We start from the raw sequence: 24,263 nt of genomic DNA on the forward strand, positions 1-24,263 counted from the left end.
CCAGAAGTGAAAACAGCTGAGATGTTGTTTATCAGTAGGAAAATGGATACACAAATCATGGTGTATTCATGTAATGAAATACTACTCAGCAGCCAAAAGTATGAACTACTGACATTTGCAACAATGTGGTTGAATTCCAGAGACATTATGTAGTACCAGGTGATTCTGTTTGTATGATGCTTAAGATCAGGCAAAACTACTCTATGGTGATGGAAATCAAAGCGTTGGCTGCCTGTGGATGGTGGATTGACTGGAAGAGGGTGCAGGGAAGTTTTTGGGTAATGAAAATGTTCTATATTTTGATTGGGGTGTTGCTCTTATGGTTGTGTGTATTTGTCAAAACTCATTGAATTGTACACATAATTTCAATACTGTAAACTTTACCTCAATAAAACATTTTTTAAAATAATAACTGAGCCCTGGGAGAAAGTCTGGTCCCCTCTCCAGGGAAAGTTTACCTGTTCCACACATCCAGCCTGGTAGTGTCGCTTATCATTCTTGCTCTAGACTGCTTCACTGTCTGTCACCTCTGGCTTCTCCTAACCAGGGCTCAGACCAAGGTATCTCCCCTTTATTGTTCCTTAAATATGGTTATGTTTACCATAGCTTCCAAAAGTTTGAGGATAACCTAAGAGAATTAGGATGCAGAGAAAGAAAACTTCTCAATTTATTAAATGTTTGATTAATTTTTTATGTGATTATTAACTATGTGCCAGACATAGTGTTAAGCATTTTTTAAGATATTTACTCTATTAAGCTTTATAACAATCTGTGTGAAAGGTACTATTATTAACCCCGTGTTATGGAAGAGGAAACCCAGACAATTTGAAGAGCTCAGCCAAGGTCATATAGCCAGTGTAGTAGAGCTGGAATTTGAACCTGGGCAATCTGGCTCTTGTGTCCATGCTCTTAACCACTTTGCTATGCTGCCCTTAGCATCCTGCCCTTCCTTTCAAGGGTCCCCTCTGGCCATGTTGCTGGGCCTTTTCACCTCTGCCAAGCCAGAGTCCTTCTTATCATGGCCTTTCTTCACAGTCCAGGGCCCTAACTCCCTGACCTCTGGTCCTCTGGCCTGATGTCTTTGCCAGAGGAAGCAAAACGTCATTGAGTCCCAGCAATCTTGGCAGAGATGCCCACCGTGTGGCATCCTTTTGCACTGTTAAACAGGATAAATACTTAACTTTACAATCTCAACCAATCACATTTGAATTTCTCAGCTGATTTAAAAGCCCAGAACTGAGTACAGGGAAGTCTCCTCCAAAAATATTTGTAGCATCTCTTCTAGAATGCAGAAACTACTGGAGCTTTAAACCAGCGTTTTCTTGTTCTTGCTACACACACAAAAAGGTCTATTTATAATCCTCCTATCTATAGCTGGGAACAGCCAGTAAAAGTTTTGAGTGTGCTTTGAAAAGTGTAAAGTACTGTATTCGAGTAAAGCATCATTGTTTTGTTTTGTTTTGTTTTTTTTCCATATGCAGGAAAAGTTGTGAAATGAGACCCAGGGACCCCATATAAGTAACTCTAAGCTCTCAGTCATTCTGACAATTAATCATCATTTATTAAGCACCCACTAAAACAGATGCCGGGTGATTCCAGCTGAATCTTGACAGTATCCCAAGTGCAATAGCACTGAGAATCTGTAGTCAAGTGGCTTTTTAAAGTCCAAGTGAGATGTCTCTCATTCGACTAGCCGCCATCGGAGCTCCCTCCCCCCAGCCCGAGTGGCTGAGATGCTATCAGGGTAACCATGTCATTTCCAGCCTGGGATCTTTTGTGATTTTGGCCTCCATATCTTCAAAGGATCGAAGTGCCCCTCAAGGAGGGAGGTGACCTGCAGCCTCCGCTGGGCTTTTTGCCGAAGGAGAAGGCACCGGAAATCCAGCGTCTGCAAGAGGAGTGGCAGAGCCAGAAGGCCAGATTGCAAGCCCAGGTAGAAGGACAGCCGTGGTGGGGATGCACCCTCATGCTGAGTGAGACCCTACCTCTTCCTTAGTCTTGCAGACAACCTTGGAAATGCATGCAGGGCCTGATTCTTGTTCAAGCTGGGGAGGGTATTCCAGGTCCAGGGTGAGGTGGGATTCTTGGTTCTGTTTATTTATTCATTCAACACCTGCTATGGCTCATGCGTGCCTGCTAGGAGCCAGGAACTCTTCTAGGTGCTTGGATATCATCAGTGAACAAACCAGACAAAAGTCTTGCATTACAGAGCTTGTATTTTAGCAGAGGAGGTGGATACAGACAAAAAATGCTAGACATAGGAAATAAGCAAAGCACATAGTATATTAGAACATGTTAAGGGCTTCAGGAAAAAGAAAAAACAGAGCAGGATGAAGGAGATTCGGAGGCTGTCTGGTGATGAGAGGGTGCATATAATGCCAAATAGGGTTGTCAGGGAAAGCTTCTGTAAGAAAGTGAGATTTGGGCACGGGGCGGGGGGCACGCAAGGGAGGCTGCTGTGTAGACCTTTGGAGGGTTTTCTGGTCTCTTGATTTCTCTTGGGTGGCATACGTTCCAGCCCTTCTTCCCTGTTCCCTGGCATCCATGGCTGTAGCTGAGGAGCCCCCCAGGAGCTCCTTGGATTCTTTACTGTCCCCGGACTCTTTACGCTTGCAGCTTCTACCCCCCTCAGAGTTCCCTTGGATAGAGGAGGCTCAGCTGGGCTGCGGAGACGTTCAGAAAGCTTTTATATTTAAAGAAAATCCCAGGCGGGGTGAGGGGCACAGCCTGAGGTCGGATGCTCTGGCGGGCAGGTCTCGCAGATGCAGCAGGCTCTGGAGCAGTGCACCAGCAACTACAGGGAGGACCTGCGGGCACTCAAGCAGCTCTCCGACTGCGAGCTCCAGGAGAGCGTCCAGCAGAATCAGGTGGCGAAAGCTCAGCTCGAGGCCGCCCACCAGCGAGCGCTCCGCATGCTCGAGAAGGCCAAAAACCAGGAAGTCAAGGTAAGGGTGCTAACGATGACGTCCACTAACTACTACCGAGCACTTGCTGTGCAAGCACCTGCTCGGCGATTTATGAGGTGCCTTATGTACATTATCTCCAGTCCCCACAATCATCTTACGAGGTCATTATTATCATATTCTCTTTTTCTGGATGAGGAAAGAGGCTCAGAGAGGTTCAGTAACTTGCTCAGGGTCACACAGCTAGTAAGTGGCAAGACAAGGATTCAGACTCAGGTCCCTTGAGCTTCTGGTACTGCTTTTCCCCATCTGCCCATGATCTTGATATTGTAAGAACAACTTTCTTTCATGACTTGGGCAATGTTATGCATGATGTGTGCTAAGGAGTCAGGCTCAACCTGGCAGCTAAGAAGAGGAGGGCAGCCCAGAGTTGAGAAAGACCAGCTCAGCAGAAATAGACCTTCCGAAGGGCTTGGAGAGCAGTGATGACCTCGGCGATGTGTAATCATCAGCGAGGCTCAGGCACCTTTCACCTGTCACCTCTACCTTCTGCTGTCTCAGGAGATGGGCTCCTACTCTTACTGTTACAGATAGCACACTGTCACCACGGGCTTCACACAGCGGGCTGGCTTCACACGCTGATTCCCTCTTTATATGATCAAATTCACCAAACTGGAAGCCCCTTGAAGCCAGGAACCATCTCCACCTGTCCATTACTGAATCCTCTCCTAGCTCATAGTAGCTAGGTACTCAAGGGTCTCACTGAATTAAAGCCTCAAGTTTAATTTCCCCTTCTATAAATTGGGGATATTGAGACCCACTTCTTTGAGATGTCAAGATGATTAAATGAAAAAACGTGGGAGTTCTGGTTTTAAGGTGGCAAAATAAAGACTTCTGAATTCTTTCCTATTGGAAATGCTCTAAAAAACCAATAAAGACACACAGCAGAAACATATTCTGTTCAGATGAAGCTGGGAGACATCTGTACCCTTGAACCACAATATGTGAGGACAGGAAACAAATGGAGACATAGTATATGACCTTGCAGAGCAGAGAGGCTCAAACCAAAGTGCCTCAAGACAGAGAAGAACGAGAATCAAGCTGACAGTGGAACTCAGAGAAGCCAGGAATTGGAGGCACCAGTTGAAACAGAAGGCAAGAGTGAGGTGGAGAGTATGACTCACCTAGAAGCCCAGATTCCCAGCTTACCCAGCACAGTCAGCCAATTACCTCTGTCATATTTAAGGACAAGAGATTGGGGTGGGGGGCAGCGATCCCTGGGTAAACTAAGCCAGAGAGACTCTGAATTAGGAAGTACCAGTCATAGAGGCTGGGATGAGGCTTGCATCTGAGACTAAGTTTAGGTGAAAATCTGTGTACTGAACCATTAGGTGGACTACAGTCACCTCTGTCACACCCCCAGCAATGCTTTCTCTGCTCAGCTCCAGAAAACAAGCAGCTAGAACCGAGATCCCCAGAGGAACTCACCATCCAACAGATGCCCCCCTGCTGCACCACCCCAGGTACAGATGGAGTTTCTGATTATCCTTCAGTGCCCACTCTTAAATATGAAGAGACAGCAGAGGATTACTAAACTTTCGAGGAAGTCTCTAATGGGAGAGTGGGAATCCAAGATTATCAAGAGGAAAAGAATGAACTCACAGGAAATGGCTAATGCGGGGAACAGAAAAAAAAATTCAATGAGGATTGATATCCTCAGAATTAAGAGATTAGACTTGCATCCATGAAACAAAGATAACATGTTATTTGCAAAGGAGGGGGCAATTAGAGCAAGAAAGAGTTCTTTTAAAATAAAAAACAGGATAGCAGAAAACTTAAAAATCAGTAAATGAGTTGAAATATAGAAAATGAAGAAACCTTCCAAACAGCAAAGTAGAAAGACAAAGAAATGGATGATGGGAGAGAAGGAACCAGAAGTGTAGAAACAGAATCCAGGAGGCTGATATCTAGCAAATAGGAGTTCCAGAAAGAGATCATGGAGGGGAGGAGATTTTCAAAGAAATAACAGAATGAAATTCCTATAAGGAAATGAAAAAGACCCGACCCAGGCTTGTCTTGAAACTTCAGAACACCAAGGAAACAGAAGAAATTCTAAAAGCTCCCAACGAGGAAAATTGGTACCAGCCTCAAAGTACTTGAATCCTCATGTCATCAGACATCTCAACAGCAACAGGGAAGCAAGAAGATCATGAAGCAATTTTGAGAAATTCAGTTAAAACCATTAGCAAGAGTGAAAATTGAATAAAAATATATCAGACAAATGAAATATTAGGAAATTTACCTTCTGTTATCAGTTTATGCCTCTCAGCTCTCAGTTTATGCCTCTCAGCTCTTGATGCCTGCTTGCGATAATGATCTGGATTCTTTAAGCATTTCTCCTCCTTTACAGAGAGCACAGTGTTAAGCTTTGTCAGTAGAAGGCGCTGGAGGCACCTTGCAGGAAGAAGGAGGCTTCTTTCTCTTCCTGGTTCCGGCAGTTGCATTTTTGCTCTGTTTCTGGCTTCTGTTGCACAGTTGAACAGAGTTCTGGGTGTGTGAGGACATCGGGTGATACTCCCCCAGTGACTTCACGGTGATCTCGTAGCCCTGGTCCAGGCCCAGTGACTACCATCCTGTGGCCTCCCGATGTGGACACCACAGACTCCATCCTCACACCTGCACACCCTGACTCTTTCTGGGCTCCTGCCTGTTGGCTGCTGTTGCCTGCACCCCAGAAGTTTTTTCTTGCAACGCTCCCAAGGCAAACACTGTTCCCTCTGGCCCTCATGCCTGCATTGGTGTCCCCGTTCCGTCTGGGCACCTGCCCATCTGTGGCTCACCAGTGCTGTGGAGGGTTACTCCTGCTTGACTCTGGCCTGGGCAACCTGGTGATCTCCATCAGTGAGCTGCCACCACACCTTCTCCAACAACGTCTGGATCCCAGGCTGGGGAAGGGCTCCCCCTTCCAAGCTTTCCCTTTCTTGAATGCTCTCCCTCAGCCTCAGGATACCCTTCAGAGTTCTCTTTGCATCTTTACAGTTACTCTCCTATCAGAGCTTAATAGTTCTTTAGATTCAGTTTCCCTTGTTTAAATTACTGTGTGGTTTCTGTCTCCTGTTGGACCCATACATCTTCCATACACTTTTCCTTAGGAAGTTCCTTGAAGAATATCCCACCAAAACAAGGGAGCAAATCAAGAAAGAGGAAAGAAAAGGGATCTAGGCTACAGAGAATCCAACACAGGAGAAGGAAGGTTTTAGGAGCCCAGCTATGCCGCTGGCTGAGGGAACAACTCAGTCTAGACTGGAGCATGATGATTGAGGGCTCTAGAAGAGATGCCTCCGAGGAAAAATAGACCTGATGGTTTCTCTGACCGATTTGGCCATGTGAAAGATTGTAGTGAAAGTGCTTTACAAAGCTTTTAGAGGTTGTAGGAAGACTTAGCCAAATATCCAAAGAAAACTAAGCAAATTAAAAATGCAGTAGTTATTAATGCAAGGAAAAACAAAACTATGTATAAGGTAGATTTTAATAATTATAGTTAATTTAGCTCAGCAGTAAATGGTACTTACTCACAAGAAGGATAAATACTGAATATATTTTATTGTATTTAAAAAAGCAAGATAACTGTATATAAGGAATGGAAGGGGAAGAATGTATGAGACCAAAATCCTCATCCACCATAATGGGAAGACAATTCATAGTTTCTAAAATAATCAAGACAGAGCGGGGCTTCCCTGGTGGCGCAGTGGTTAAGAGTCCGCCTGCCGATGCAGGGGACACGGGTTCGTGCTCCGGTCCGGGAGGATCCCACATGCCGCGGAGCAGCTGGGCCCATAAGCCATGGCCGCTGAGCCTGCGCATCCGGAGCCTGTGCTCCGCAACGGGAGAGGCCACAACAGTGAGAGGCCCGCATACCGCAAAAAAAAAAAAAAGAGCAGAAGGAAGGTAATATCTTGTTAATGGCAGTAAATATCAGAAGAAAGAACTAAAAGAGTTGCCAGTGGCTGCCTCCAGTGGGCAGGTTGCAGAAGGAGGAAGAAAGAGAGCTAAGAGGTGCTGGTTTTCCTTTTTTGAAAATATTGACTCTTTATACTATGTGCATGTATTGCCCCAATAAAAATATAAAATAGAATTTTTAAAAAAAGAAAAAAGAAATGAGATCATGCAATGTGGACTGCTTGGCACTTAGTAGGTGTTCAAAATTTGTGAGTTCTGGGACTTCCCTGGTAGCACAGGGGTTAAGAATCCGCCTGCCAATGCAGGGGACATGGGTTCAAGCCCTGGTCCATGCGCCACAACTACTGAGTCTGCGCTCTAGAGCCCACAAGCCACAACTACTGAGCCCACGTGCGACAACTACTGAAGCCTGCGGGCCTAGAGCCCATGCTCCGCAACAAGAGAAGCCACTGCAATGAGAAGTCCGCACACGGCAATGAAGAGTAGCCCCTGCTCGCCACAACTAGAGAAAGCCCACGTGCAGCAATGGAGACCCAATGCAGCCAAAAATAAATAAATAAATAAATTTATAAAATTTGTGAGTTCCTTTTCTTCCTTTATTCTCTTAAATCTTTTTCCAGGTTGGCTTGCAATCGATAAGGGCTCAGGTTGCCGAGATGCCCAGGTTATTTGCTGCTGGGTCATGCCGGCCTTTGGGTTGGCCTGAGCTTTATCCCTCCAGGCTTTAGGCCTCAATCTCCTGCAGGAGGCAGAGGAAGCACAGAGGGCTGGCCCACCTGCAAGGGAGGTGTCCCAGGGCCTCCGACTGATTGGAGGAAGGAAGATCTGGTGGTGGGAGAGGGGGAGGGTGCTCTGCCCATTGGGGGGACCCTGCGGTTCTAAGCCCCAGTCCCTGGTCACCCTGGAACCAGATTCATGGGGTCTTTATTGCTGGCTCCAGTCTGCATGGGATGGTTCCAGAATGAGACAAAAGAGACAGGTTGCAGTTCTCGTTGGAGATGGCAGACATCTGGTCATTCCTAACACAGGATAGTGATTAAGAGTGGGATGCCTGGGTTCAAATCCTGGGTCTGCCACTTAAGAGGAAAGGGAGCTTAGTCTTCCTTGTGCCTCAGGTTCCTCATTCATAAAATGATGGCTAATAGTATGTACCACATAGGACCACTGAGAGCGTCAGAAGAGATAATCCACGTAAAGTGCTTAGAACAGTACATGACTGAATAAGAGCTTGTCTTAGTCTGTTCAGGCTGCTCTAACAGAATAACATAGGCTGAGTGGCTTATAAACAACAGAAATTTACTTCCCACAGTTCTGGAGGCTGGAAGTCCAAGTCTCAGACTCGGACAGATATGGGGTGTGTTGAGAGCCTGCTTCCTGGCTCATAGATGGCCATCTTCTCACTATAACCTTACATGGCAGAAGAGGAAGGGAGCTCTCTCTGAGGTCTCTTGTATAAGGGCACTAATCCCATTCACGAGGGCTCCACCATCACGACCTAAGCACCTCCCAGAGGCCCCACCTCCTAATTCCATCACATTGGGGAATAGGTTTCAACATATGAATTTTGGGGGTGGGGGACACAAACATTCAGTCCATAGAAGAGCTCAATTTTAAGAAGATCCACTCTTCTTACTCATGCTCTATTGAGCATTGACCTTGGGCTACCATCGTGCTGAGCTCAGGATATATGAAGATGATTAACACAGTCTGCCCACAAAGAGCTCACCTCTAAGGGGAAAGGCAGCCACTCAAACAGGTTGCTGTAATTCAGTAAATTGGAGCCATGAAATGGCTGCACATGGTATTTTGGGAGCACAGGGGAAGGAGACTTTATATAGGATGGAACATGGAGAGTTGGGGGTGAAGTCAGGCCGCTTAGGAGGCCCCAAACCAGCCACAACAAGAGCAAGGCAAACAATAGGCTAGAGCAATTTGCCAGGGATGAGTGTCTGACTTGATATAAAATCTGGCGGCTAAACCCTGCATGGTCTTCACTGCCAAGGGCTTCTGAGCCGGAAGGCAGGCAGGGCTGATCTGAAGACGCTGGGTCAGAGTGAGAGAGTTTGGCTCCATCTTTTACAAACCTTGGCTTCAATCTCTCCATTCACATTCCCCGAGGGATAAAAAGGTCACCAGTTGGAGTTCTCTGAGCCTTGCAGCAAGTGCAAGAGGAGGAGAGTATCGGAGAGTTTGAAAAGTGCGAGAATTTTCTGTCTTATTAAATAAACTCACCAGGGGATGACTGAGTTTCCCACGAGAGGAGTAAGACCGTTTTTCCCCATTTGCTGGGGAGTAGCAAAGCAAAGACGCTGCGGTCTTCAGGTAGCTGCCTTGCCTGCTCACCCCTAATGGGAGCCTCATGCATTTGCTACAGGCCTATTTCTCATTGTTCCCAGGGGCTGCATGAGGGAGCAGGTAGGGCTTGGGCCCTGGACACCGCCGCCCATGGGTCACACTCCTGCCCCCGCCATTACCTGTCTTCAGTCATGGCACTTCACCTTTCTGAGCTTCTTTCCTCCTAATCCTGCATCTTTTCTGTGTGACCCTGGGAAAACTAATTCATCCCTCCCAGCCTCAGTTTCCTCACCTGAAAAGTGGTATGTGATACTGGAACTCTCTGTTGCAAAAAAAAGAGAGAAACTATTAGTTTCTTACTGCTGCTGTAGCAAAATTACCACAAACTTGGTGGCCGAACACAGCACAAATTTATTATCTGACAGTTCTGGAAGCCGGAAGTCAGAAATCCTAAAATCAAGGTGTTGGCAGGGCTGTGTCCCTTCTAAGGGCCCTATAGGGGAGAACGTGTTTTCTTGCTTTTCCTATAGCCAGTGTCTGTCTGTCTCTTTCCTGCTCTCTTCCTCCTAACACCAAATTCCCAACGATTGGCCCAGCTTGGAACAGGTGTCCACTCTGGTCCAGTCAGCTGTGAACAGGGGTTAGGTTCACACAGCACAAAATGGCTGCTATGGCCAGGCCATCACTGTCATTCCAGATGGGCAGGGGAGCATTCGCTGTAGCCTGATAAGCCCTCCATCAGGGAGTGGCGAGTGCTCAGGGCGGGGGCCCCAGCACAGAGGAGGAGCTAGGCAAAAGGGACAGGTCTCCCCTCTGTGCCCACTTCCATGCCTCCTTCCTCCCACTTTTGCCCACAGGCCACAGAGGAGCGCTTGAAGAAGGAATCCAGCCGCAGCCTCCAGATCCAGCACCAGGCGCACCGGCTAGAGCTACAGGCCTTGGAGGAGAAGGCCCAGCAAGAGCTCCAGGGAGAGCTGGAGAGGATGCAGGCTCAGCAGGTGCTGTTGCTAGGTATGCAGCCGGCTGTGCACCCAGCAGGGTTCACACGCGGAAACCAGGGGCAGCAGGGGGCCCAGGGGTAGGGGCCGGGGTGACTCTCCCGGCTCTGACACCAACAAGATGTGAGATGTGGGACAGGTTGCCCTCAGCCTCATTTTCCTTTTCTATAAAGTGGAGTTACACTTGTCCTTCCATCATAGAAGCATTGTATGGATTTGATGAGATATTAAATATAAAATGCTTAGCATATAGCATGAGCCCAGTGAGTGCAGATAATATCATCGTCATTACTGAACATAAGCCAGATCTCTGAGCCTTCGTGAGAGTTTCATGAGATAACCTCAAACGCTCATTTCTGAAGATTTCTGCAAATTTGGGGACTTAGGCCCCCAGGCTCCTTGCTGTTCCCTGTCCCCGCATTATCCCCAGCATGAAACTCACCTCCTCTTCAGTTTCTACAGCGAAAACCTGTCACACAAAGCATTCTAGAAGTTTCCAGAGGCAGTGAAGATCTCCAGAGCTAAATTGTCTGGGCTTGAAGTCTGACTCCAGTGCTCACTAGCTGTGTGACCTCAGGCGAGTTACTTAACTGCTCTGTGATGCAGTTGCTCATCTGTAAAATGGGAATAATAATAGTATCCACCTCATTGGGCTGTTATTAGAATTATGTGAGTATATACATGGGAAGAATAGAGCCTGGTACATGGTAAATGCTATGTAAATGTTCACTGTCATTATTGTTGAATATTCCAACTTTGCACGGCTGACTCTAAGGGCCTCTCTCCATTTTTTTAGATCATCTCTCTCCCTCATTTTCTCTTTTACTCTCATCTTCTTTTTCACTCTTAAGAGCAAGACCAATGCCCTCCTTATTTCATGCCTAGCATTCAAGACCATATTGACCTTTTTTTTTTTTTTTTGCGGTACGCGGGCCTCTCACTGCTGTGGCCTCTCCCATTGCGGAGCTCCGGACACGCAGGCTCAGCGGCCATGGCTCACGGGCCCAGCCGCTCCACGGCATGTGAGATCCTCCCGGACCAGGACATGAACCCGCGTCCCCTGCATCAGCAGGCGGACTCTCAACCACGGCACCACCAGGGAAGCCCCATATTGACCTTTTAAAATATTTCTTCAATCCCAGACAGGGCTCTCCTTAAGAGAATTCTGGGAAGAGCATTTTCTTTACCTCCATAAGTGAATAAGTTCTACCTGCTGCTTGGTTGAGTTTTCATTATACAGTATGTCCTGTTCACTGCATGTCAGCACGTCAGCTCTGCACATTTCCGGATGAAGGAGAGAGAGAGAGAGAGAGAGTCCCACAGATTTCCTAGTTAGCAGCTACCCTGGAATGAGGCGGCCGCGTGGGAAATGCTAAAGTTAGCAGCATCTACAGGAAACGCGGGCTTCACTGGTATGAAGCATCAGAATACATTAAACTTTTCTATGTGTTTAAATAGTGTCCTTTTCAGAGAACCTTAGTAAACTTATGGGAAATCTTTTACAACTGATACGCTTTCACAATATCATTGATTTTCACTCTAAACATCATTTATTTGTTTTACAAATATATGTTGAGCACTTGCTTTGTACTACAGCCTGTACTGGGTATCTTATGGCCTCTAGGATTATTGGAACAATGTTTCAAAAGTAATTTGCAATAACTAAAATATGGTCTCAGAAGTCCATAATAGAAAATAAAGTATCAAGTTTACTAGCACTTGAAAATCATCTTCTCTTTAAAATTTAATAGCTCGGACTTCCATGGTGGCGCAGTGGTTAAGAAACCGCCTGCCAATGCAGGGGACACAGGTTTGAGCCCTGGTCCGGGAAGATCCCACGTGCCGCGGAGCACCTAAGCCTGTGCGCCACAGCTACTGAGCCTGTGCTCTAGGGCCCGTGAGCCACAACTACTGCAGCCCGCGCGCCTAGAGCCCGTGCTCCACAACAAGAGAAGCCACCGCAATGAAAACCCCGCACACGGCAACAAAGGGTAGCCCCCACTCGCCGCAACCAGAGAAAGCCCGCACACAGCAACAAAGACCCAACGCAGCCAAAAAATTAATTAATTAATTAATTAATTAATAGCTCACTGAATAGTGTCTACTCCATCGGAGAATATTCTTTTTGAAATGATTGTTTTCTTTGCCTTTTGATCATGCTGGTAAGCGTTACACTATCAGAAATCACCTACTAACCTCAGAGGAGAAATTCGAGTTTCTGGCTGTACTGGTCCCTGAGTTAAGGAGGGCATGTACATTTCTCCTGAATGATTCTGGTTTTAATCATGATCCTGTTGGGATGACATGCCATCTCCCACCTTCACAATCCAGCTGGGACCTTACATCCATGAGAAGTAGAACCTGTGAATGTTTTGTCTCCTTAAGTATTGGCACAAATATCAACATTTCCGATTTGAGACCCGCACCCCCAGAAGAGGCCACTGGGTCATTTGCTAATTCCCTGTTCTTCTTAGTTTTCTGACTTGGTGCCGAGGCCAGGTGTTGCCTCGGGGTTCAGCTCTGGACCCAGGCTGTCCCACCCTGACCCACCACCCGTCCTAACTAACCAGCAATGGCGAAGCAGGTGGTCCCAAGGGAAGAAGAACCATGGAAAGTATTGAATCCTGACTCTACCGCTTATTAGCAGGGTGGCTCTGGGCTACTTACTCAGCTTCTCTGAGGCTCTGTTCCCTCGTCATAAAATGGGAGGGATAATACTGGATAGGATGGTAGTAGGGCTTGACTGAGAACAGTTTTCAAGGGTTTAGCACATTTAGTGCTCTATACATGGTATTGTTGTTACTGTTCTCTTGAAATAACGTAAGTAAGTTTGGGGAACTCGAACCAGCGCCTGCAGCAGCTCCCCACTGCAGCCCACCCCAGAGACTGTGGTCCCTGCAGAAGAGACTTTGGCCTCACCGTGCTCCTGACTTTCCGATGCTCTTCCTTTTGCAGAGGCCCTGAGGCAGGAGCTGGCGGAGCAGCGGGCTGCCTGCTCTGAGCATCAGAAGGACTTGGAAGCGCTGCAGGCTGAGCTGAGGGCCCCGGGCAGTATGGGCAAGCGACAGGCCATCAGCCAGTGTCCAGGGGACATCGAGGACCGTGCCAGCACTGCAGAGGTCAGCACCCCTGCCCTGCCCATGCCACACCCTTCTTGGAGCAGTGTCAGGGAGAGGCTCTGGGTGCTCGGTCACCCCCTGTCTGAAGGGGGAAAGACCCTCTCTTTCCACAGGCCTGGAGGGGACACGATGAGCCTGCAGGCTCCCAACTTTGGAAAGCAAAAACAAGTTTTAAGTGCAGCATGTTATTTTAAATGCAGATGCAGTGGGATCTCAGGGTGTTGGTGCCAGACAGGGTCCATCCTGTAGACCTGCAGAGAGTTTCTCAGAACACCTCCCCAGACAGACTCCCTGTCTAGACCTCCCTGTTCCTGTGAGGACAGGTGAGCTTGTCACCAAAGGTCAGTGCTGACTCTCCTTGAACTTTCTGGTCAGACTCGGCCCATCATCCCCCTCCTTGCCCTCCATAATTCCTACCTTGCTGGGTAGCACAGGGACCTCCTAACAACCCAGGCATCTTTCCCTAGCCCACCACATACGGCTTCAGGTATTCATCTAAAGTGCATCTGTGTAAAGCCTTCAGTGGCTCCCTACTGCTATGAGAATAAGCTCCCAATGGTCAGTCTGACATTGAAAAGCCTTTACCCACTGGCTGCATATCCCCCTCTGCTCTAAATGCAGGCTCTGCATCCTGCCTCACTGCCTTTGCATATGCCCTGCCCCCTGCCTGGGACCCCTTCCTCCCTCTCCAGTGCCCAGCTGATCCTTCAGTGCCCAGTCGATCCCTCCACGCTACAGGCCTCCCCTCCACACCCGTGACCTCTCTACCCTCTGGGCTCTTGGAGCACTTCCTGTTGCTATAGTAGCTCAGCTGGCACCCACCTCTCCTGCCTGTCCTGTTGGAGACCCATCACTTCATGGATGCCCTTGTTTCCTTGCCTGGACTAGGCATCCTTTGAGAACAAGCCATGTCTGCTTCATCTCATCCCCCAGCCCCACCCCCAGTGCTTGGCACACAGCTCTGCACACAGTAGAGTCTCCACCAGGGTGTGCAGACAGCCACAATTAGTTGGTGTCCCAGCCCTGCTGAAGATCGCAGGAACATGGGGATGGTTCATTCCAGATTTTGCTCTGAGAACCTGAAGACGATTTCTGTGTTTAATGAGAGTTATTAACAAATGATGTATCACGATGAGTTCAGCTCAGTTGGTAAAGTCTAGCAGAGGGAAAACAGAATATGATCCATTAAAGGTTCTAGGTTGGTGGGGGCCACCTGGACCTGTGGAAGGAGATAGGGGAAGTGTGGGATGGTGACAGCTGGTGGCTGGAGGGCCCACTATTGGGCCCTCTGCAATGAATGACAGGCTTGCCTGAGGGCTATGGATAGAGACCCAGGCTGGGTAGATGAGACAGTACCTGGTCATCCACATCCGATCCTCACCTACACCTCCCTGGAGGGAAGCCCTGAACCCTCCGGGAGGAACAGCAAGGCCCTGGGTGATATCCCACACAGAGAAGTATATCCACAAGAAAGAACAGCCCCAGGCAGCAGGAGTGAAAGGGGGGTGCAATGTCAGGATGCATTTCCAGCGTGGCCACCACTGCAGGTAAGTGGTGTTGCATCCACTGGAATCTTCTGAGGAGCCCCATGAAATAATTCTCAAATCTGTCGCAGCCAAGTACAGAGGGGGATGCACTTATCCAGCAGCTTCTCTCTCCCACTAGTCAAGGGTGGCCCCACAGGACTTTAACCAGGCTCTTCGGGTCGTGCAGGTGTGAGTGCCGGGTGGTGCCCATGGGCATCCCACACCATGCAAACCCCAGGGCTGGAAGCAAGAGGTACAGGGCCTGGGCCACACATGCTCCCTGTGCAATGCTGTTCAGTCTTTGGAAGGAACAGATGCACAAACCTTCAGGCATGTTTGCATGGACTTGAAAACTGCTACATTCACTAATCGGGGATTAACCCTGACCCCATTTAATGGTGGATATCAGTCTTTGTATTTCTGTCTGAACCATTGACATTCAAGCATCATTTCGCAGCATTCATTTGGCACCTGCTGAATCCCAGCCACTGTGCTAGGTGCTATAGGATTGGGAAGATGAAGAGGAGATGGCTCCTTCCCGGAACAGCTGCTGGTCTGGTGGAGGAAACCAGCATTTCAGCAAATCAGTGCGCTTCATTATAACCTCCACACGGAGAGGATCTAGCTCTCAGAGAAGAGAAAGCTTGTCGCCTCTCCCCTGAGGGGTCGAGAAGGCATCACCAAGGCAGGAATGGTTGGGTGTGGAAGGCACCCTAGGTAAAGAGACGGGCAAGGGCAAGTGCGGGGCAGTGGATTACAGCTGTGGTGGCCTTAGAGTCACCTGGGAAGCTTTTTCAAAAGACACAGGGCTGGGATGTACCCAGACCCGCTGTATCAGAATCCTGTGAGGTGATGTGACAGACTGTTATTGTTCAGCAAACATTCACTCTCCCCTTCCTCTGCCCTGTGTGGTTTCGCCCCAAATTCACATGTTGAAGCCCTAACCACCAATATGATGGAATTTAGGAATGAGACCTTTGGGGGGTAATTAGTGAATTAGTGTCCTAACAAGAAGAAGCTCAGAGACATCCTACCCCCTCCCCCCCCACTCCACACAGGTGCAGTGTTGGGCTTGTTTTAACTTAAGCCACATTCTTGGCTCACCAGCATTATTAGACTTTTTGAGGCCCACATTTGGCCAACTCTCAAAGCAGAAAACTTTAAGAGACTAGACGTGAGCTCCTGAATCAGGAGCCCGACTTGGGTTCCGGGCTGGGTCTTTGCCGCGGCACATCTCTGGCCCTTGTCTGCCATTGCGCCTCCTGCAAACGGCTCTTCTGGCTGCTTTCTTCCTAGGAGGGGGGTGGTCCGGGCCAGGCGGGCCCCCCGACGAGCAAGGGCGCCGCCGAGCAGGAGCCCAGCGAGGGATGCGGCCTCTGGGAGGAGAACTCGCAGCTCCAGGAAACAGTGCGGCGGCTGCGGGCCGAGGTGGAACAGCAGCGGCAGGAGGCGCTGCAGCTCCGCGACCAGCGCAGGTAGGTCTGCGGGTCGGGGCTTCTCTCCTTTGCCCCTTGGCGAGCCTCTGGGATCTAAGATTGGGTTGCACCCTTGGCATCTTCCCAAAGAAAGGTCTCCCTAGTACGCCAGCACTTCACTGATGTTACTCCTTTGACCCATGGAAAGTATCAGTGGTCTAGGAATTCTAGATCTCAAAACGCCTAGGGTTAGCCCTGAAATGGGGGGAGGGGTACCCTGTTTCCCTACAGATCAGAGAATCTATGGAATCAAACTTAAGGATGCCAAAAGTATCCTCAAAACTAGCCTTAGGGAGTCAGTGCAGTGGAATAGTTAAGACAGTTCTGTTTGCTCTTAACTAGCTGTGTGACCTTGGGCGAGTCTGCGAATCTCTCCAAGACCCTGCCCTTACCTGTAAAAAGTAGAAAACACCACCCCCTCTCAGGGCTGTTGTAGAATGCAGTGAAATGTATAGGAAGATGCTTAGCACTGACCCTGGTACTCGGTAACTTGTGGTGGCAACTCTGATTTCCTTGTCCAGGCTGGATAGCCCTTTATCAAGTCCTGAATTCATGGCCTTTGTTTCCCTGGCTGGAAAGTTTATAACTACAACTTTAATTTCATTAATAGATACAGGACTTTTCAAGTTATCTGTTTCTTCCTGAGTGAGCTTTGGTAGTTTGTATCTTTGAAGGCATTTGTCCATTTCATCCCAGAGTTTGAATGTTCCAGTCCCCGGAGTAAAGTTCAAGTGAAAGTAGGCCTGAGGCTCATCTGAGAAACAGCCATGAATCCACCTGGCCAAGGTGGAGCACCTTAAATTCAGTTAGAGACTCACCATGTGACACTGGAATAAGGAGACTGGACCAGAGTAGGGGCTCCTAACCATTTCCGATTATAGCCCCCTCCAGGTGAGGAAAACGATGTCCCTCTCCTGGAGAAGGATATCATCACACAAAAATATGCATGTACTTTCAGAAGGTGTCAGGCCCCGAGGCTGGTCTGAGGATCCCTTAGTGCCCCACCCCAAGGTTAAGAAAAGTGATAGCTGATGGTCGAACATACGCTTTGTGCCACGGGCTGTTCTGGACATGGATTAACGTGGTTCATCCTTTCAGTAACCCTATAAGGCAGCCACTGTTGTCAGATGGAGAAACTGAGCAGAGCGTAGCTCGCCCAAAGTCACGCAGCTAGGAAGTGATGGGGGAGGCCGCGGAGGGACGCAGGCAGCCTGGCTCTACATGGTGTTCTCCTAATCCCCCTCCCATCCTGCCTCCCCACCCTGGACCGCTGGTCTCCCAGCTCTCAGAGTCCACAGCGTTTGGTAATTCCGATACAGAATCTCAGCCTCCAGGCCTACCCGCCTCCCCCAAGTGAAAGGAGTGTTTTCTGGGACTCCTCTCCTGAGCTGTCCTCCACCCCTTCCTGCAGAAGGCTGCCCTTTGTGCTCAGGTTTCTCCTTCGTGGAATGCTGGGGTGGAAGGTACTGAGAAGAAGTTCCACAAGCTGGACCCCACAACTCAAGAGACCCCGGATCTCCTTCCCACTGTGTCCTGACCTTAGATTCTGCAGGCCACCCAGCAGAGTGGAGAGCAACTCCAGTGCCCTAGAGGTTCAGTCCCTAGAGCCTGGACAAGCCCAGCTGTGCTTCCACCCCACCCCACAGGCTGCTGGAGGAGGATCAGCAAGCCCAGCGGGCCCGGGAGGTGGAGATGCTACGCCAGGAACACCGGAAGGAGATGCAGGCCATGGTGGCCGATTTCAGCAGTGCTCAAGCGCAGCTCCAGGCCCGGCTGGCTGCCCTGGAAACCGAGTAAGTGAGGACTTGGCCCCAGGTTGGGAGGGACTAGTAGATGTACCGTTTTATTAGGGGGACCTCATCCTAGTGCCCCCAGGACTCTCCTAGGTTTTTTTTGTTTTTTTGCGGCACGCGGGCCTCTCACTGTTGTGGCCTCTCCCGCTGCGGAGCACAGGCTCCGGACGCGCAGGCTCAGCGGCCATGGCTCACGCGCCCAGCCGCTCCGCGGCATGTGGGATCCTCCCGGACCGGGTCACGAACCCGTGTCCCCTGCATCGGCAGGCGGACTCTCAACCACGGCACCACCAGGGAAGCCCTCTCCTAGTTTTAAAACTAGAAGTCCTGAGTTTCAGAAGCGCCTCAGTTCCAGGCAAACTGGGATGGTTGGCCACCCATCTTTTTATGAGACTGCATTCCCGTCTTGTGCAGGGTACTGGGAATCTGTGAGGAATGAGCATGGTTTGACCCTCACACACAGAAGAAGATCAGGGCTACTTTTTTATGAGCATTTCCGCCTTCTAATGTGCATCATCTCATTTAATCTTCACAGCAGTTCTTCAGGGTGGAAACCATTATTCCCATGGATTGATTAAGAAAGCAAGGGCCCCTCGTGCAAGCATTCATTTATTCATTCAGCAAATATTTGTTAAGGGCCTACTGTGTGCCTTGCACTGTTTTAGGCTCTGGAGTTACAGTAGGAATAAAACAAAGACTGTGCTCTCATAGCGCTCACAAATTCTAGATGGGGATTCTGACAAAGAAATAAGCAAACAAATATTTAACTTCATATCAGGTAATGAAAGTACCTGAAGGTACTAGAAGGAAAACAGGATCAGTGTCTAGAGTGCCAAGGGTGGGCAAGGAGGTGGCATTTAAGCATAAAGAGGAGAGGAAATGAGAGAGCCATCTGGACGAAGAGCATTCCAAGCAGCCCGAACAGCAAGTGCTAGGGCCCTGGGGCCGGCCTCCCAAGACCAAACAGCCAGAAGGCTTAAGTGGAATGAGTGAGAGAGTGATGATAGGAACTGAGGTTGGCAAGGTAGCTGGGAGGGGTGGAGGAGATGCTGCACTGAGCAGGAAGGGGTTTGGGTGTATTCGGATGGAGTGCACTGGGAAGCCCTTGTAAGGCTTTGAGCATGACTGACATGGTCTGAGATACCTTTTAACAGGGTCACTTCTGACTGCTGAGAGGAGAAGAGACTGGGAGATCGGGGTTAGTGACAGGGAGATCAGGTCAAGCAGCACTAAGTAAATTTAAACGTCGCCTGTCTGACCCTTAACTTGTGCTCTTAAAAACTGTCCTCCACTGGCTCCAATACAAAGCAAATCATCCAGAATCTGGAGTGGAAGGTTTTACCAGCTACCATCTAATGGGTTCTTAGCACGTGCTGGGCATGCATGATCTCACTGAATCCTCACAACCACCCAGTTTCACACCCATGTTAAAGAAGGAACTGAGTCTCACGGGCAAAATGCCCAAGATTACATAGCTAGAAAAAAGCAGAGCTGGGATAAGACCCCAAGTCATCTCACCCCAAAGCCCTGGCCTCTTATCAACTACAGTCAGTAGATCACCGGCAGCCCTCACCCTCTCTCGCCCACCATCTGGAGGTTATTTCTCTCCAGCTTCACACTGAAAGGGCGGTGGTACCAGCTGCCTGCTGCTTTGTAGAACTAGCTCATGCCACGCTCTCTGGCTGCCTGCAGGTGGGGCGGGAGCCACATCTGTACTGGCATAACCTGCTGGCCTTGGTGTGGGTGGGGACGGTTTCCGGCTGAGGCCTCTTCTCCCAAACTTCGCTGGTTCCTGAAGCCCCACTGAATGTGGCATCAGTGTGCACACACAGGCCTTTGGTTCCTGGGCCCTACAGAACCTGGGGGAACTGACAAGTGTCAGAATGGGAGTTGCAGTCTTGGGCTCCACCTTGAGCTCTGCAGCCAACTCACTGGGTGGCCCTGGGCAGGCTCTCTGGGCCTCAGTTTCCCGTTTGGTGAACAGAGAGTGGCCAGCCAGGCCAAGCAACATAGCAGTGTCCCCATCACGTCCACCTCTTCTCCCTCCTTGCGGTTGAGTCATTGCAGCATGGTGGCTAACTGCATGCCTGCTCCAAACAGACTGAAAGATTCCGGAGAGAAGCCAGGGAAGGGGGAGTCAAGGCCGGAGGACATTCAGCTCATAGGCCGTCTGCAGACCCGCTTGAAGGAGAGGGAGGAGATCATCAAGCAGCTCACGGTGAGGCTGTCCGGGGTATTCGCTTTAGCCTAGCACTTCCATGGGTGCCTAAAACTGTAATCCTGATAACCCTAAAACCACCTTACAAAAGGCCCTTGGTTATTTTTCCCCTATTACATAAAAAAATACATGCTCACTAAAAAAAATTAACACAGGAAAGTAGAAGGCAAAAAAAAAAAATCACTCTCAAGTCCCACACCATCTGCCTGATGTTGGTATTGGTTTGGTTTTTTTAACCTACAGCATTTGGGAAAATCTAGAATGGTCTGCACCTCACACTCATGTCTCCTCACACTTTAACCATTGCTTTAGGCTTTTGCCCAGCCTTCCTGTGCTCCATGCTTTGGTTGAAAGTTCTCTGTAAGCCAGTTCCCAGTGGCTTACATTCAGCTCTGGGGACTTTGGGTGATACACTTGCTCCTGTCAGCGTGGTCCACGCGGGTCAGCTAATTAGCCACATCAGAAGTCCAGCCTCTTCCCGCCATCTCTACCTTCACCACCTTGGTCCAGGCCCTGCTGCCTCTCACGCATGATGGAGAGTCCACTGGTCTCCCCACTCACTCCAGTCTCACCCCACTCTGTTGACCTCACAGCGACCAGAGTACTCATAAAAATGTAATTCGGACCACAACATGGCTCTGTTCAGTACCTCCTGTGGCTACCTGTCCTGAGAGTAAAATCCATGGTCTTATGGTGGTTCACACAGCCACACATCCTCCCACAATACACATGCACACTTGTATCTCACGCCCATCCTTGCACCCTCCTGCTCCCCAGTCACGTTGCTTCATGTCAAGGTGAAGACGAAAACTTAACCACCAACTGAAAATTAGATGATACTAATAAGGAATTGCTTGTTTGCTAAGTGTGACAAAGGTGTTGTGGTTATCTTTTTAAAAAGAGTCCTTATCTCTTAGAAACACTTATCAATGTTTTTTTGTTTTTTTGGGTTTTTTTGGCTGCATTGGGTCTCCGTTGCTGCGCGTGGGCTTTCTCTAGTTGCGGCGAGAGGGGGCTACTTTTCGTTGCCGTGTGCGGGCTTCTCACTGCAGTGGCTTCTCTTGTTGCGGAGCATGGGCTCTAGGCCCGCAGGCTTCAGCAGTTGTCGCACGTGGGCTCAGTAGTTGTGGCTTGCAGGCTCTAGAGCGCAGGTTCAGTAGTTGTCGCGCATGGGCTTAGTTGCTCCGCGGCATGTGGGATCTTCCCGGACCAGGGTTCGCACCCATGTCCCCTGCATTGGCAGGCAGATTCTTAACCACTGCGCCACCAGGGAAGCCCTCAATGTTTTTACAGATGAAATTATACAACAACTGAAACTTGCTTTAGAAACAGTACAGCAGGAAAGAAAAAAGTGGAGAATGACACAGGTAAAGAAGATTGGCCATATAGTGATTGTACCTGGGTGTTTCTTTTTCTTTGTCTTAATAACTTTCTGTAGTAGATTCTGCTCGGATCCTGAGAGTACCTGGATTTCTGACTTCCCTAAGGCATTCCAAAAAAGCTCACCCTTTCCTTCACAAGGGGTGCTGGGGACACAAAGGCCCCAGAAATAAAGGTGCTTCCTCAAAGCTTCAGTGGGTGGCAGCTCGATTCCCACCGACTTCCCCTCCCTTCCCTGGTCTTTCCTCCTCTCTGTAGTCTGCTCTCACACAGCCATCTTCCTTCAAATTAAACTCAGTGTGCTGGGTAGTTAGGCTCATTTAGACTCAGTTGTATTGTTTTTCCAGGAGGAGAGAAGATTTCACTACGCAGCATTCCCCAGCGCCGTGTCCCATCGGAATCGGTCCTTCTCTTTCAATCCTCGCCCAGGGTATTTGACCCCTTCCATGAAGGTAAATTGGTCCTGCTGGTTTCAATGCATTACATAATTCTGCTGGCTTTCTTTTTCCCAAAGGTAATGGCAGCTTATTTATCAATTGTCCAGCATTCATTTTAGAGGAATATTCATTGAAAATAAGACCCCCAGGAAATAGTCCAAATTATTAATAAACAGTATTTATATCTGGCTAGGCAGATTATGTGTTTTTTATGAGATTTTTTAATTTTCCAAACTTTTTATATATAAATGTGTCACTCTTAATAATGGCTATATCTGGGTGATAGGAAAGAGAGAGAAAAGAGCAGGAATCCTTCACTGTAACTTTTTTTCCTTTTACAAAAATTTTTGGTATTAGTGAGAATATTCACGTCCAAATCTCTCATCTGCTATCACAAAATCCTAAAGTGCTTAAAAATTTGTATTTTTTTTGTAACTCATAGGACAGTAAACCTAACCCAAGCTGAATTCATGTAAGCTCATTTATAACTTTTATATATCGCTCTTGGTGTGACAAAATGTAAGTTTCACTCCAGAAATATTAATGTGTTTGAGGACAAGGTGGGCCCAGCTTCTGCTGGGGGTGTTATATAGCCTTTTAAAATCTAAAACAAGATTTTAAATTAAAAATCACATTTGTCACCAGAAGTTTTGGATAAGAGATTGTGAGCCTGTGTTTTTTTAAAGCACAAAGTGGATTGGAAGAAAAAATGCTTTAAAAACAAACATGTAAGTTATTGCCTCCTTGCTCATATAATTTCGGTTGGGCAGGCCTTATCTACTTTTACAACAATGCCTCTTTGGGTGGTACTAACAGGTCTTTCCTTTAATACCAACAGAAAAAGAAGATGGAGGAAGTGCCCAGCCGAGTGGTCAGTGTGCCAAACCTTGCTTCCTATGCTAAGAACTTTCTGAGTGGCGACCTGAGCTCCAGGATCAACACTCCTCCGATAACTAAGTCACCCAGCTTGGACCCAGGCCCCAGCTGTGGCCAGCCTTACAAACCCACCCCATCTCTAGATGTAAAAACTGCCACAAGGTAGGGGGCCAAAGCTATGATTCCATTTTCCCATAGTTAGGAGGGAAATTAGTATTCCTTTCTGGTACCTGTTAAATACCCAGCATTTGGGCCAATACAAAGGGTAACAAAACAAGCCCTGCCTTGGACAAATTACAACCCAGCCATAAGGGAAGATATGTAAGAGAAGGGAAATAGGTCATTCTTTAGAAGAGGCACTATTCCTGATACCAAATTCCAGAAAACCTTTTTTTTTTTCCCCATGGATGATTAGACAGGGGACATTGAATCACTTAGCTGACCACCTCAGAGTGGGTCACACAGAAGATGGACTCATCATCTGGCCTTGAGTCTGGATTCCAATTCTCACCCTCGCTGTTAGCTTGCTTGGCTTTGGGCAGCTCACTTGACTTCTCTGTTTCCTCACCTCTGAAATGAAGATAACACACCACCTACCTCATTAGACTCATGTGAGACTGAAGGAGTTAATCCATAGGACATGCTTAGCACAAGACCTGGCACAGAAGCATTCAATAATTTTCCACTATTATTATTAAGGTTATTTCTCAAGATTCATTGTATAATCTTGTAATTTTAAGGCCTCTTAATCTGTGGGTTTGGTTGATCATGCATGATGATCTCTGATACTGCCTTATTTTTCCAGAAGCCCTTGCAGCTTCTGGAAATGTGTGATTTCCCCTTTTGTTTATTGATTCCTGCCTGTCCAGCCTTCCATTCAGAGCAATATCTTTAATTCTGGGCTTTGAAGTTTGCATTTCTGAAAGGGCCCCTTCTGAAATGTTCCTTTTCCAAAGGCCCTGCCTCCCCAAGGCTATTTGGACAAATATGAGTGTGGAGCTGGAAGGACTTGCTGTCAGTCGTTGAACGAGTCCAGCCCTTTGTGTCACAGCTGAGGACACTGAGGGCTGGAGCCCCAAGCACACGGTCTATTAACTGCCAGAGCCAGCCTGACTGGCTACAGTTCATCTCATTATCACACACCTCTGTTTAAGGCTGTGTTCTCACTGTTTGTTTGTTTTAAAGATTTATTTATTTTTGGCTGCATTAGGTCTTAGTTGCAGCACGCAGGACCCTTGTTGAGGCGTGCGGGATCTTCTGTTGCAGCGTGCAGCCTTCTCTGT

At 48.4% G+C, this 24,263-nt stretch overlaps 1 protein-coding gene across 1 annotated transcript in view; it reads left to right on the forward strand.

The window, feature by feature from the left end:
- Positions 1-24,263, forward strand: part of FAM184B (family with sequence similarity 184 member B) — a 111,542-nt gene that overhangs the window by 84,704 nt on the left and 2,575 nt on the right. Inside the window, exons 9-17 of the mRNA XM_029235746.1 lie at positions 1,804-1,933; positions 2,754-2,945; positions 10,016-10,169; positions 13,112-13,275; positions 16,098-16,276; positions 17,923-18,069; positions 20,170-20,287; positions 22,015-22,119; positions 22,943-23,142. Of these exons, the coding sequence (XP_029091579.1) occupies positions 1,804-1,933; positions 2,754-2,945; positions 10,016-10,169; positions 13,112-13,275; positions 16,098-16,276; positions 17,923-18,069; positions 20,170-20,287; positions 22,015-22,119; positions 22,943-23,142 (1,389 nt within the window). The remainder of the gene's footprint in view (positions 1-1,803; positions 1,934-2,753; positions 2,946-10,015; positions 10,170-13,111; positions 13,276-16,097; positions 16,277-17,922; positions 18,070-20,169; positions 20,288-22,014; positions 22,120-22,942; positions 23,143-24,263) is intronic.

The sequence above is a fragment of the Monodon monoceros genome, unplaced genomic scaffold, assembly GCF_005190385.1.
Source record: "Monodon monoceros isolate NGI ecotype Baffin Bay Population unplaced genomic scaffold, NGI_Narwhal_1 Super_Scaffold_20, whole genome shotgun sequence".
Lineage (NCBI taxonomy): Eukaryota > Metazoa > Chordata > Mammalia > Artiodactyla > Monodontidae > Monodon > Monodon monoceros.